At 44.0% G+C, this 12,500-nt stretch overlaps 1 protein-coding gene across 1 annotated transcript in view; it reads left to right on the forward strand.

Moving 5' to 3' along the window:
* The window catches only part of atrnl1a (attractin-like 1a), a gene marked incomplete at its 5' end in the record, with an annotated part of 358,740 nt that overhangs the window by 60,519 nt on the left and 285,721 nt on the right, over positions 1-12,500 (forward strand). The window contains 3 exon segments of the mRNA XM_053333595.1: positions 6,563-6,750; positions 10,570-10,783; positions 10,974-11,165. Of these exon segments, the coding sequence (XP_053189570.1) occupies positions 6,563-6,750; positions 10,570-10,783; positions 10,974-11,165 (594 nt within the window).

Consider the following 12,500-nt stretch of genomic DNA (forward strand, 5'->3'; position numbering starts at 1 on the left):
CACTTGTAAAGGAGGGAAGGAGGAAGGAAGGAAGGGAGGGAGGAAGGAAGGAAAGGAGGGAGGGAGGAAGGAAAGGAGGGAGGAAGAAGGAAGGAAAGGAGGAAGAAGGAAGGAAGGGAGGAATGAAAGGGACGAAGAAGGAAGGAAAGGAGGGAAAGCAGGAAGGGAGGAAGGAAGAAGGAAGGACGAAGAAGGAAGGAAAGGAGGGAAAGCAGGAAGGGAGGAAGGAAGAAGGAAGGGACGAAGAAGGAAGGAAAGGAGGAAGGAAGGAAGGAAGGAAAGAAGGGAGGGAGAAGGAAGGAAGAAGGAAGGGAGGAAGAAGGAAGGAAAGGAGGAAGGAAGGAAGGAAGGAAAGGAGGGAGGAAGGAAGGAAGGAGAGAAGGAAGGAAGGGAGGAAAGGAAAGAAGGAAGGGAGGAAGGAAAGGAAAGAAGGAAGGAAGGAAGGAAGGGAAAGGAGAGAAGGAAGGAAGGAAGGAGGGAAGGAAAGACAGACTGAAGGAAAGAAGGGAGGAACTTCTATATTTTAATTGTGTCCTTTGTAAAATTGTGTTATAAATAAAATGTATTATTATTATTATTATTATATTAGTGTCAAAGCTGCAGAAGGAACAGGCTGCTTTTCCTCAGCGGTCCTCACAAATAAACACACACACACACACACCACACACACACATACAGGATTAGCATACATTCTGAGACACACACACACACACACACACACACATACAGGATTAGCATACATTCTGAGACACACACACACACACATACAGGATTAGCATACATTCTGAGACACACACACACTTTTTGGAAACATGCTCTCCACTCATATGCTTGCATAAAGGGAAGTAGCCAATTAGAAATGTTTACTGGATGTTCTGAATATGGATCCTTGGCTGACTAACAAACGAGTCCACAAAGTCCTCCGCGCTCCATTCTTGATTGGAGGCCTTCAGCTAGAGCTGCTCTCGGTTTGACTCTGGCGCCGAGCGTGACTAAGGGCGAAGGAAACACCCTCGCTATTTGAAAATCCACAAATGATCCCTGCTCAATGCTACAGAGTGGAGTGATGTGCTGGAGGCTTGCTATATAGAAATTTTGGAGTTTGCCGTAGCTCTAAGAAAAGAGGCTGTTATTGTGTTTGCTTCCTTTTCTCTCTCGTCTTCATTGGAGGAGCCGCTGCCCGAAGCCTCCGATCCTGTTTTGTTTTTTAACTCTGAATCGACTCTTTGTTGAGTTGACTTGAGGTAGAAAATGTACTACACGTCTAAAACTGGGCTAAACTTCTTGGTGATAATGATTTAAAGTTGAAATTATGTAAGTTTTGAAATTGAAATGCTGGTTTTTTTTTTAAGAGATGATCAAACTGTGCTGAGCCTAGAGGGGAAGTGGAGCATTACAGCAGAGAAACATAGAAGTAAACAGGAATATGATTCTTTATTTTAAAAAGTAGAGCTACAACAATCAGTCAGTTAGTTGGTAACTTAAACCACTAACTCATTCTTCCAAATGTCCAAATTCTCTGATTCCAGCTTCTTTAATGTGAATATTTTCTGGTTTCTTTTGTCCTTTTCAGACGGTAAACTGAATATCTGTCAAACATTTTATGATGAGAGAGATAGATAGATAGATAGATAGATAGATAGATAGATAGATAGATAGATAGATAGATAGATAGTATATTACCCCAACTGCTAGATATGATCTAAAAAACATATTGACTTGACCAAATGAACCCCTCTTATGAAGAATATTAAGATTCCCAAACGTGGTCAGATCATCTTATTTTGAAATTTCCTTTAATGTTTTCTCTCCTGTCCTGTCTCCGCGGCAACAGGACATCTAATAGTTTTTCTTGTTTAAGCCTCTGAAGCTTGTTAAAGTTATATATCATACATATTTTTGGGGAATCAGGGAATACCAGAACCAGTTTTCCCTTTTTATTCACACCATCAGCTTTGCATCAGAGGACATCTGGATACTGTTGAAAATCTCCCTTCCTTCCTTCCTCCTCCCCTCCCTCCCTTCCTTCCTTCCTCTCTCCCTCATTTACAAGTGCTCCTTCCTGCCTTCCTTCCTCCTACATCCTAATAGTTTTTGTTAGTAGTAAGTAAAACCATCTTATTAAGTCAGTAAGTCTTGTTAATGATATTAGCGTCTTTATTTAAGAAGAAGAAGAAGAAGAAAGCTTTTATGTTTTATGGCTCAGATGAACTAATGGAAACTACAGTCCTCCTTTCCTTCCTTCTTCCTTCTTTTCCTTCCTTCTCTCCTTCCTTCCTACCTTCCTTCCTTCTTGTCTCCCCTCCCTCCTACCTTCCTTCCTTTCCTTCTTCCCTTCCTTCTTCCCTTCCTTCTTTCCTTTCCTCCCTCCTTTCCTTCCTCCTTTCCTTCCTTCTTCCTCCCTCCCTCCCTCCCTCCCTTCCTTCCTTCCTTCCTTTCTTTCCTTCCTCCCTTCCTTCCTACCTTCCTTCCCCCTCTTTTCCTTCCTCCCTACCTTCCTACCTTCCTTCCTTCTTTCCTCCCTCCCTCCTACCTACCTTCCTTCCTTTCCTTCCTCCCTTCCTTCTTTCCTTTCCTTTCCTCCCTTCCTTCCTACCTTCTTTCCTCCTTTCCTTCCTTCTTCCTCCTTTCCTTCCTCCCTTCCTTCCTTCTTTCTCACTCCTTTCCTTCCTTCCTCCCTCCCTCCCTTCCTTCCTTCCTCTCTCCCTCATTTACAAGTGCTCCTTCCTGCCTTCCTTCCTCCTACATCCTAATAGTTTTTGTTAGTAGTAAGTAAAACCATCTTATTAAGTCAGTAAGTCTTGTTAATGATATTAGTGTCTTTATTAAGAAGAAGAAGAAAGCTTCTATGTTTTATGGCCTAAATGAACTAATGGAAACTACAGTCCTCCTTTCCTTCCTTCTTCCTCTCTTCCTTCCTTCTCTCCTTCCTTCCTACCTTTCTTCCTTCTTTCCTCCCTCCCTTCCTTCCTACCTTCTTTCCTCCTTTCCTTCCTTCTTCCTCCTTTCCTTCCTCCCTCCCTTCCTTCCTTCTTCCTCCCTCCTTTCCTTCCTTCTTCCTCCTTTCCTTCCTTCCTCCTTTCCTTCCCCCCCCCACTTTCCTTCCTTCTTCCTCCTGTCCTTCCTCCCTCCCCTCCTTTCCTTCCTTCTTCCTCCTTTCCTTCCTCCCTTCCTTCCTTCTCCTTCCTTCCTTCCTTCCTTCCTTTCTTTCTTCCTCCCTTCCTTCCTACCTTCCTTCCTCCTCCTTTCCTTCCTCCCTACCTTCCTACCTCCTTCCTTCGTTCCTCCCTCCCTCCTACCTACCTTTCTTCCTTCCTTCCTCCCTTCCTTCTTTCCTTTCCTTTCCTCCCTTCTCCCTCCTTTCCTTCCTCCTTTCCTTCCTTCTTCCTCCCTCCCTCCCTCCCTCCCTCCCTCCCTCCCTCCCTTCCTTCCTTCCTTCCTTTCTTTCCTTCCTCCTTCCTTCCTTCCTTCCTTTCCTTCCTCCCTACCTTCCTACCTTCCTTCCTTCTTTCCTCCCTCCCTCCTACCTACCTTTCTTCCTTTCCTTCCTCCCTTCCTTCTTTCCTTTCCTTTCCTCCCTTCCTTCCTACCTTCCTTCCTCCTTTCCTTCATTCTTTCTCTTTTCCTTCCTTCTTCCTGCTGTCCTTCCTTCCTTCCTTCCTTCCTTCCTTCCTTCCTTCCTTCCTTCCTCCCTCCCAGTCAGTGCTGCTACAAATGATTATTAGTGTCTTTATTTAAGAAGAAGAAGAAGAAGAAAGCTTCTATGTTTTACGGCTCAGATGAACCGTAATGGAAAATACAGTACAGTCTCTCCTCCTTCATAGCAGCTGTGGCCTTTTCTTTAGACACCATGTTATGATTAATTATTCTAAATGGCACGACATGTTTATCTCAACTTCTACACAAAGACTCCTAACCTAACCTATCTATTTATTTTTTCTATTCCTTCCCTTCCTTCATCTGTCTTTCTCATCTCATTCCTGTCGATCATTGCCCCAATTTTCTATCGCTTCAGGGGAGGGGAATATAAATAAATAAAGCAAAAAAAGAAAAGAAAGCAGGTATTTTTCTTTTCTGTAGCATGATGAAAAAAAAAAAGAAAAAAAAAAGGGTTGCCGATGGAAACCATTATGGGCTCTGTGAAAGTAATCAGTCCAGCAGTCCAAAATAAACAGCGGTGCTCAGCGGAGGAGAATGGCCTTTTTTCTTCTCTTTCATTCTGGCTAATTGAACGGCTTCTCTTCTCTTATACGACCAAGTGACTCTGATAAGAAGAAAAGAACGTGTGTGACTCTTTTTTTTTTTTTTTTTACGGGTGAATTTGTCGACCTTTGTTAAAGATCACCACACAACCACACATATATTCATTTTATTTCATCCTGTGTGCGACGTATTTCTGTAATGCTGAGGATTTACAAGAGTCCAAAACAAGCACTTTGCTTTAATCTAATCCATGCTTCCTTCCTTTCTTCCTCCCTTTCATCCATTCCTTCCATCCTACTCTTTTCCTTCCTTCCTTCCTCCCATAGTTCCTTGCTTCCTTCCTCCTTCCTCCCTCCTTACTCCTTTCCTTCCTTCCTCCCTTCCATCATGCCTTCCTTTCTTCCTCCCTTTCATCCTTCCTTCCATCCTTCGAGCTTTCCTTCCTTCCATCCTCCTTTCCTTCCTTCTTCATCCCTTCTTCTTCCCATCCATCCATCCATCCATCCTTCCTTCCTTCCTTCCTCCCTTTCATCCTTCCTTCCATTCATCCTTCCTTCCATCCTTCGAGCTTTCCTTCCTTCCATCCTCCTTTCCTTCCTTCTTCATCCCTTCTTCCTCCCATCCATCCATCCATCCATCCTTCCTTCCTTCCTTCCTCCCTTTCATCCTTCCTTCCATTCATCATTCCTTCCATCCTTCCATCCTTCCATCCTTCCAGATTGCCTTCCTTCCTTCCATCCATTCATCCTTCCTTCCATCCTTCCAGCTTTCCTTCCTTCTTCCTCCCTTTCATCCCCATACTTCCTTCCTTCCTTCCTTCCTTCCATCCTTCCTTTCAGCTTTCCTTCCTTCCTTCCATCCTTCCTTCCTTCCTTCCTTCTTCCTCCCTTCCATCCTTCCATCCATTCATCCTTCCTTTCATCCTTCCAGCTTTCCTTCCTTCCTCCCTCCCTACTCCTTTCCTTCCTTCCTTCCTTCCTTCCATACTTCCTTCCTTCCTTCCTTTCTTCCTTCCTCCCTTCCTTCCTTCCATCCATTCATCCTTCCTTTCAGCTTTCCTTCCTTCCTTCCTTCCTTCCTTCCATCCTTCCTTTCAGCTTTCCTTCCTTCCTTCCATCCTTCCTTCCTTCCTTCTTCCTCCCTTCCATCCTCCCTTCCATCCATTCATCCTTCCTTCCATCCTTCCAGCTTTCCATCCTTCCTTCCTCCTTTCCTTCTTTCCTTCCATCCTTCCAGCCATCCTTCCTTCCTTCTTTCCTTCCTTCCTTCCTTCCTTCCTCCTTTCCTTCTTTCCTTCCATCCTTCCATCCATCCATCCTTCCTTCCTTCCATCGTTCCAGATTGCCTTCCTTCCTTCCTCCATTCCTTCTTCCTTCCTTCTTTCCTTCCTTCCTTCCTTCCTCCTTTCCTTCTTTCCTTCTTTCCTTCCATCCTTCCATCCATCCATCCATCCTTCCTTCATTCCATCGTTCCAGATTGCCTTCCTTCCTTCCTCCATTCCTTCTTCCTCCCTTCCTTCCTCCTTTCCTTCCTTCTTCCTCCCTTCCTTCCAGCTTTCCTCCCTTCCATCCATCCTTCCATTCATTCCTCCAAATATGGAAGTCATCATATCAACTCTTACTTCCTGTGTTTTCCCCTCCTGTCCACTAGATGCCCTCAGTGAGTCTCCAACCTGTGTGAGTCACATGACCTGCACACCTGCTCCTCATTAGTCTCAGTGAATCAGAGTCTGCCAGATGACTTTCTGCTTGTTTTCACAACTAAAAGCTTTCCTACTGTAGTTTTGTCTTCTGTGGATTAGTTTTGTCTTCATGCCTCCACCTGTTGATGACAGAAGCCTTCAACCAAGTACAACCTTTTTTTCTTTTTATCCTGACCTGTTGTGTTATTTATATATATTTGACAGTGATGATACTCATTAATCATCAGAGGAAATGAGCTGCAAAAATGAGTCAGGGTTAATTTTATCTTTTGTCCCAGGCCAGTTATTAAAGAGGCAACCTAAAATTAGACAGAAATGACGTCTTGTGTCATTTATGGAACTTAATTCAACACTTTGTGGAAACTTTTTAGTCTCAGTGTTTGTCCAATAGTCATTTCACTTTAACAACATTTACAATTGAATATGTTATCATGTTACTTTGCTACCTGTATGCATGTTAGCATGAGAAAATGATTAGCATTACAAGTGGAACATTGATAAAAAGGATATCTTATGAACATTACAGAAGTACAAAGCCATTCTAAGTCTTATTCTGTAGCCTTTCTATCTGATTTTAACTCTGTTTGTTGACCCAGAAAGCCAGCGGAGGAGAGTAACGAAGGAGTAAAGGGGTTGTTTGTGCCCTGTGTGTTGCAGGCCAGCTGTGCGGAGAGGGCTGGCATCATGTCGGCGAGGTCTGCCTGAGGATCAACTCCAGCAGAGAGAGCTACGATAACGCACAGCACTACTGCAAGAACCTGGGAGGAAATATTGCTTCTTTGCTCACAGACAAACAGGTCAATTTTGTTCTGGAGGAGCTACAGAAATACCAGCTGCAAGACAAGGTGGGTGGTGTGATGAATAAATTCATAAATAAAAGAAATATGACAGGACTCCTCCGCTGTTAGTGAGAGGTAACCTGCTTATTATCCACACTGGCTCCTCTGTCTCTCTGCATTTATGATACAGAGTCCAAAATTCATACATTTATTAAAACCCTCCTGTTGTCCTCGAGTCAAGGAAGGAAGGGAGGAAGGAAGGAAGAAAGGATGGAAGGGAGGAAGGATGGAAGGAGAGGAGTAAGGGGGAAGGAAGGAAGGAAAAGAGTAAGGGGGAAGGAAGGAAGGAAAGGAGTAAGGGGGGAGGAGGGGAGGAAGGAAGGAAGGAAGGAAGGAAAGGAGTAAGGAGGGAAGGAAGGAAGGAAAGGAGTAAGGAGGGAAGGAAGGGAGGAAAGGAGTAAGGGGGAAGGAAGGGAGGAAGGAAGGAAGGAAGGAAAGTAGTAAGGAGGGCAGGAGTAAGGAAGTAAGGAGAGAAGGAAAGGAGTAAGGGGGAAGGAAGGGAGGAAGGAGAGGAGGAAGGAGGGAGGGAGGAAGGAAGTAAGGAGAGAAGGAAAGGAGTAAGGGGGAAGGAAGGAAGGAAGGAAAGGAGTAAGAGGGAAGGAAGAGAGGAAGGAAGGCAGGAAGGAAGGAAGGAAAGGAGTAAGGAGGGAGGGAGGAAGGAAGTAAGGAGAGAAGGAAGGGAGGAAGGCATGAAAAGTTCAGTGCAATAAAATGCAAACACAGCAACCCGCTTTCTAAACCAAATGTGGTTTTAGCTCCATGTTAACAACTCCAGGGTATGCTTTGAGTTTCAAAATAAAAGCATGAAATAGTTAGATCAGCAAGAAACTTTAAAAAGGGAAATAAAGTGGGTTATTTTTTATTATTTATGTTGTATTCACATTCAGCTGCAATTCTGATAACAAATGAGCTCCAGTGATGTAGAAAAATGAGTCCTGCATATAATAAAGTGTCCTACAAATCTAGTAATGGGAACAAAAACAGAAAGTGTGTGAGCTGCGTCCACACAGGGAAACATCTGAAGTCTCCTTTTACCATCATAGAAAAGTCCGAAGTGGAGCCAAAATATTATGTTCTGTTTTACATGAAACTAGAAACCTTCTCCAAATTACCGTAATTACTGTAAAAGCAGAGACTCTTTAGATTCACTCATTCAAGACGTGTTATTAAAGGGTCTACTGCTTATCTAGTGCAGTTCAGTAAATATTTTTGGCTTATTTGATTATAGGCTGATTATAAAAGGCTGTTAGAGTTTTTACCTGTTGTGAAATTTAAAAAAAAACATTTACCCACAGCTGTGTTTTATTTAAGTGAAACATGAAAAGGCTTGAAATGTGAGGTTCAGCATCAATTTAAGCTTGTGAAACTACCAAGAAAACATGACATTAAGTGTGTGTGTGTGTGTGTGTGTGTGTGTGTGTGTGTGTGTGTGTGTGTGTGTGTGTGTGTGTGTGTGTGTGTGTGTGTGTGTGTGTGTGTGTGTGTGTGTGTCCGTCAGAGGCTGCACAAATCCACTTCTACTAAGCATCTCTTTGCAAACCGAGTGGCAGAGGAAAGGAGGGAGGATGGAAGGAAGGAAAGGCGTAGGGAGGGAGGAAGGGAGGGAGGAAAGGATAGGAGGGAGAGAAGGAAGGGAGGAAAGCATGAAGGAAGGAAGGAAGGAAAGGAGTAAGGAGGGAGGGAGTAAGGTGGAAGGAAGGAAAGGAGTAAGGAGGGAGGGAAGAAGGGAGGGAGGGAAGAAAGGAGGAAGGAAAGAAGGAAGGAAGGGAGGAAGAAAGGAAGGAAGGAAAGGAGTAAGGAGGGAGGGAGGGAGGAAGGAAGGGAGTAAGGAGGGAGGGAGGGAGGAAAGCATGAAGGAATGAAGGAAGGAAAGGAGTAAGGAGGGAGGGAGGAAAGGAGTAAGGAGGGAGGAATGAAAGGAGGAAGGAAGGAAAGGAGTAAGTAAGGAAGAAAGGAGTAAGCAGGGAGGAAAGGAGTAAGGAGGGAAGGAGGAAGAAAGTAAGGAGAGAAGGAAGGGAGGAAGGCATGAAGGAAGAAAGGAAAGGAGTAAGGAGGGAGGGAGGGAGGAAAGGAGGAAGCAAGGAAAGGAGTAAGGAGGGAGGAAGGAAGGCATGAAGGAAGGAAGGACATGAGTAAGGAGGGAGGACAACAGGAGGCTTTAAAAACCACAAACAGCCCAACACACAGCTCTGATTAGTGGTTGATATAAATAACTCATAGTTTATGATGTTGACTTCACACGTTCTGAGACATCCCATAATAACCAGCGTTATATTTACGATGTTAAGGTGACAACGTCTGGCTCCTGATCATAAATCTCACCGTCACAGCTGCAGCTCTACTCTACTCTACGTATATTATATCAGAATGAACTCGGGGGAATTACATATCAGTGGAGTTGCCAATGTTAATCAGCCGCTTGTTCATTCCTCTACAAGAAATATAAAATAACACTCTCATGAAGCCGTTTAATTGGAATATGTTAACGTGTGAGGTTTATACACATGAATCACAAATGCACTGTGAAATGTTGCGTCGGTTTCTCTCGTTACCTTTTGTTTTATTGAGCCTGAGGAATCTGAGGGGCCTCGTACTAACTCTGACGTCATTTGAAGTATGTAGTGTGTTTCAACTGTGTAGTATGTGATTTAGAGTATGTGAGAAGTTCCTGGATGGTTTACTAGATTCTCCAGAAATGCAGAGTATGCATCAAGAGCTGACTACTCACACTCACATTACCCAAGATGCAACGCTACTACTCACACTCACATTACCCAAGATGCAACGCTACTTCTGAAAAAACCCCAAAATACAAATGTCACAGATCAGCTACAGCGAGGGTATGTTTACTTCCTGTTTTCAAAATAAAAGCACCAATTCTATCGTTATGGTTGTCTTAATAATAAAAGGTAACAGGTGTTTTATTTTTGTGAAAATGACAGGAAGTGCGTTACTCGCTACGGCTAACTCTGAATTCTCAGGAACAAAACTTTAAACAGGTGTTATTTGGACAAGTTAGCGTCACATTGTGGATCTAAAGGGCTACTTTACTTTCTTCCTAAAAAGGTTAGAAATGTGGATAAAGTGGTTTATTTACAGAGTTAGAGCTAAAATGAAATCAGCTTCAGCCTGATGATTTCAGCTCGGGTAGGAACCAAATGCATTGTGGGTAATCGTATTATCATTTTCATTCAAGGACCACATACAGACCAATTTGATCTCATGTGGGCCGGATCATTAAAAAGATGGAGGGAAAGAAGGAAGGAAGGAAATAAGAAGGGAAGGAAGGGAAGACAGGCAAAAGGAAGGAGGGAAGTAGGAAACATAGATGGAAGGAAAGAAGGAAGGAAGAACAGAAGGGAGGAAGGACACAGGGAAGAAAGGGCAGACGGAAAGATGGAAGGAAGGACAGAAGGAAGAAAGGGCGGAAGGACAGAAGGAAGAAAGGGCGGACGGAAAGATGGAAGGAAGGACAAATGGAAGAAAGGAAGGAAGGAACGAAGAAAGGAAAATAGAAAGGGAGGAAGGACAGAAGGAAGAAAGGGAGGAGGGAAAGATGTAAGGAAGGACAGAAGGAAGAAAGGGAGGAAGGACAGATGGAAGAAAAGAAAAGAACACAGGAAGGAAAGTGGGCCGGATTGCACCCCTCTGCGGGCCGGTTCTGGCCCACGGGCCTCATGTTTGATACCCCGGTGTAAACGGTCTGCTTACTATCTGGTCGTTTAGTATGTAGTACAGAAGTGTGTAGTACAGAAGTGTGTAGTATAGAAGTATGTAGTATGTAGTATTCGGTTTGTAACCCATCCTGTGTCTCTCCCCCTGCAGACGTTGTCTCCGTGGGTGGGCCTGAGGAAGATCAACGTGTCGTATTGGGGCTGGGAGGACGCGTCTCCGTTCACTAACACCAGTCTGCGCTGGTTACCAGGGGAACCAAACGACTCAGGTTTCTGTGCTTACCTGGAGAGAGCGCAGGTGGCAGGACTCAAAGCTAACCCCTGCACGGCCAACACGGACGGGCTGATCTGTGAGAAACCTGCTGGTGAGAGACAATAATCAATACTGACCATGAATTTGGTCATTTACATTTCTAATATACATCAACATTGTCTTAAAAAGTATATACCATTTAATATACCATCTTTAAATGTTTTTCTATAGTATTGAACTTTATCTTCCATCGTCTTCTCACCTTTTCCTCTGACCCGCTCCTGTTCCATCTCCTCTCTCAGGGAGTCCACAGAGTCAGAGCGCTCGGCCCTGCAGGACTCCGTGTGCTGTGCGGACCAGCTGTGCTAACTGCACCAGCCAGGCCATGGAGTGCATGTGGTGTGGAAGTACGCAGCGGTGTGTCGACTCCTCGGCCTACATCATCTCCTTCCCCTACGGACAATGTCTGGAGTGGCAGACGCAGGACTGCACTGGTAAGAGAGAGAGAGATTACACTACTAGGGGATTATAGTTTAGGTTGAGGGGAGCGCTGGGTCTGAGATATGCAGACTGAGTTCAGGAATGGGATTTAGGTCTGTCTGTATATGAACTTTTAACCCTATACATGGCTTCTGCTGGGTCTTAAAAAGTCTAAAATTTGATCATCTCAATTTTGAAAAGTCTTGGGCCCGCAGGTGGTTGAGTGGTTAAAGCAAATGTCATATGTCAACCCCGTTTCGAATCCCGGCCGGAGGTCAAGGAGCCACAGCTGTGTTTTCAGTTTCATCCATTTTTTTTAATTTCCCATTTTAGCAGCCAAAGCTCTGCTGCCTTATAGCCTCTCTAACTCTGGTCCTGCGCTGGGCTCAGTGTGCTGTGTGACAGGGGGAGGGGCCAGCGGCTAGAGCAGCAGCAGCAAATCTGTGCTTCTTTTACTGATATATTTATCTATATCTTTTACATTTCTTATCCAAACAACACCAAACTTGGCACTGCACTTACTTGAACCCGTAGCAAGACATCTGTCACGTTTGATATCGATCGGATCAACGGTTCGAGAGATATGCCAAGAAGGCTCCGTCCGTATCCGAATCTGTATTTAACGTTGAGCATAAATGGGCCTTAACCCTCCTGTAGTCCTCGAGTCAAGGAAGGAAGTTAGGAAGGGAGGAAGAAGGAAGGAAGGAAAGGAGGAAGGAAAAGAGGGAGGGAGGAAGGAGGGAAGGAATGAATTAAAGGAAGGAGGGAGGGAAGGGAGGAAGGAAGGAGGGAAGGAAAGGAGGAGGGAGGGAAGGAAGGAAGGAAAGAGAGAAGGAGGGAGGGAGAAAAGGGAGGAAGGAGGCAGGGAGGGAAGGAAGGAAAGAGAGAAGGTAACAGACAGACAGACGTTCCTGTAATTTATCAATATATAAATACTTACCTTTTTAGAAGATGTTAGTTTTGCTTTAATAGAGCGGTGAATGCAGGGCAATTACTTTATTACTTTATTTAAGTATATTTTCCATCTTTGTATTTCTATTGTTACTGAGGTGAATGACTATAGTACTTTTACTAGTGCATGACTTTTGGGTTTGATTGCACCCATGAAACTTTGATTAGTCACCAGGTTTGTAGAGTCGCTGAAAGGTCAGAAACACGATGTCATCAGCTGGAAGAGGTAACTTATTTTTCGTTAAATTACAAAGGTCAGACGAGTAAAACTAACTCTGTCACTGAAAGTACTATTCACCCTTTATAAAACTAAACAAAGACAAAACTAAAGTTAGGCAGAATTGGAGGCTCTAAAAGCAGAAGTGAGATTATATGTGTGCTTGTGAATATGATGTAAT

The sequence above is a fragment of the Scomber japonicus genome, chromosome 14, assembly GCF_027409825.1.
Source record: "Scomber japonicus isolate fScoJap1 chromosome 14, fScoJap1.pri, whole genome shotgun sequence".
NCBI classification, from domain to species: Eukaryota; Metazoa; Chordata; class Actinopteri; order Scombriformes; family Scombridae; genus Scomber; species Scomber japonicus.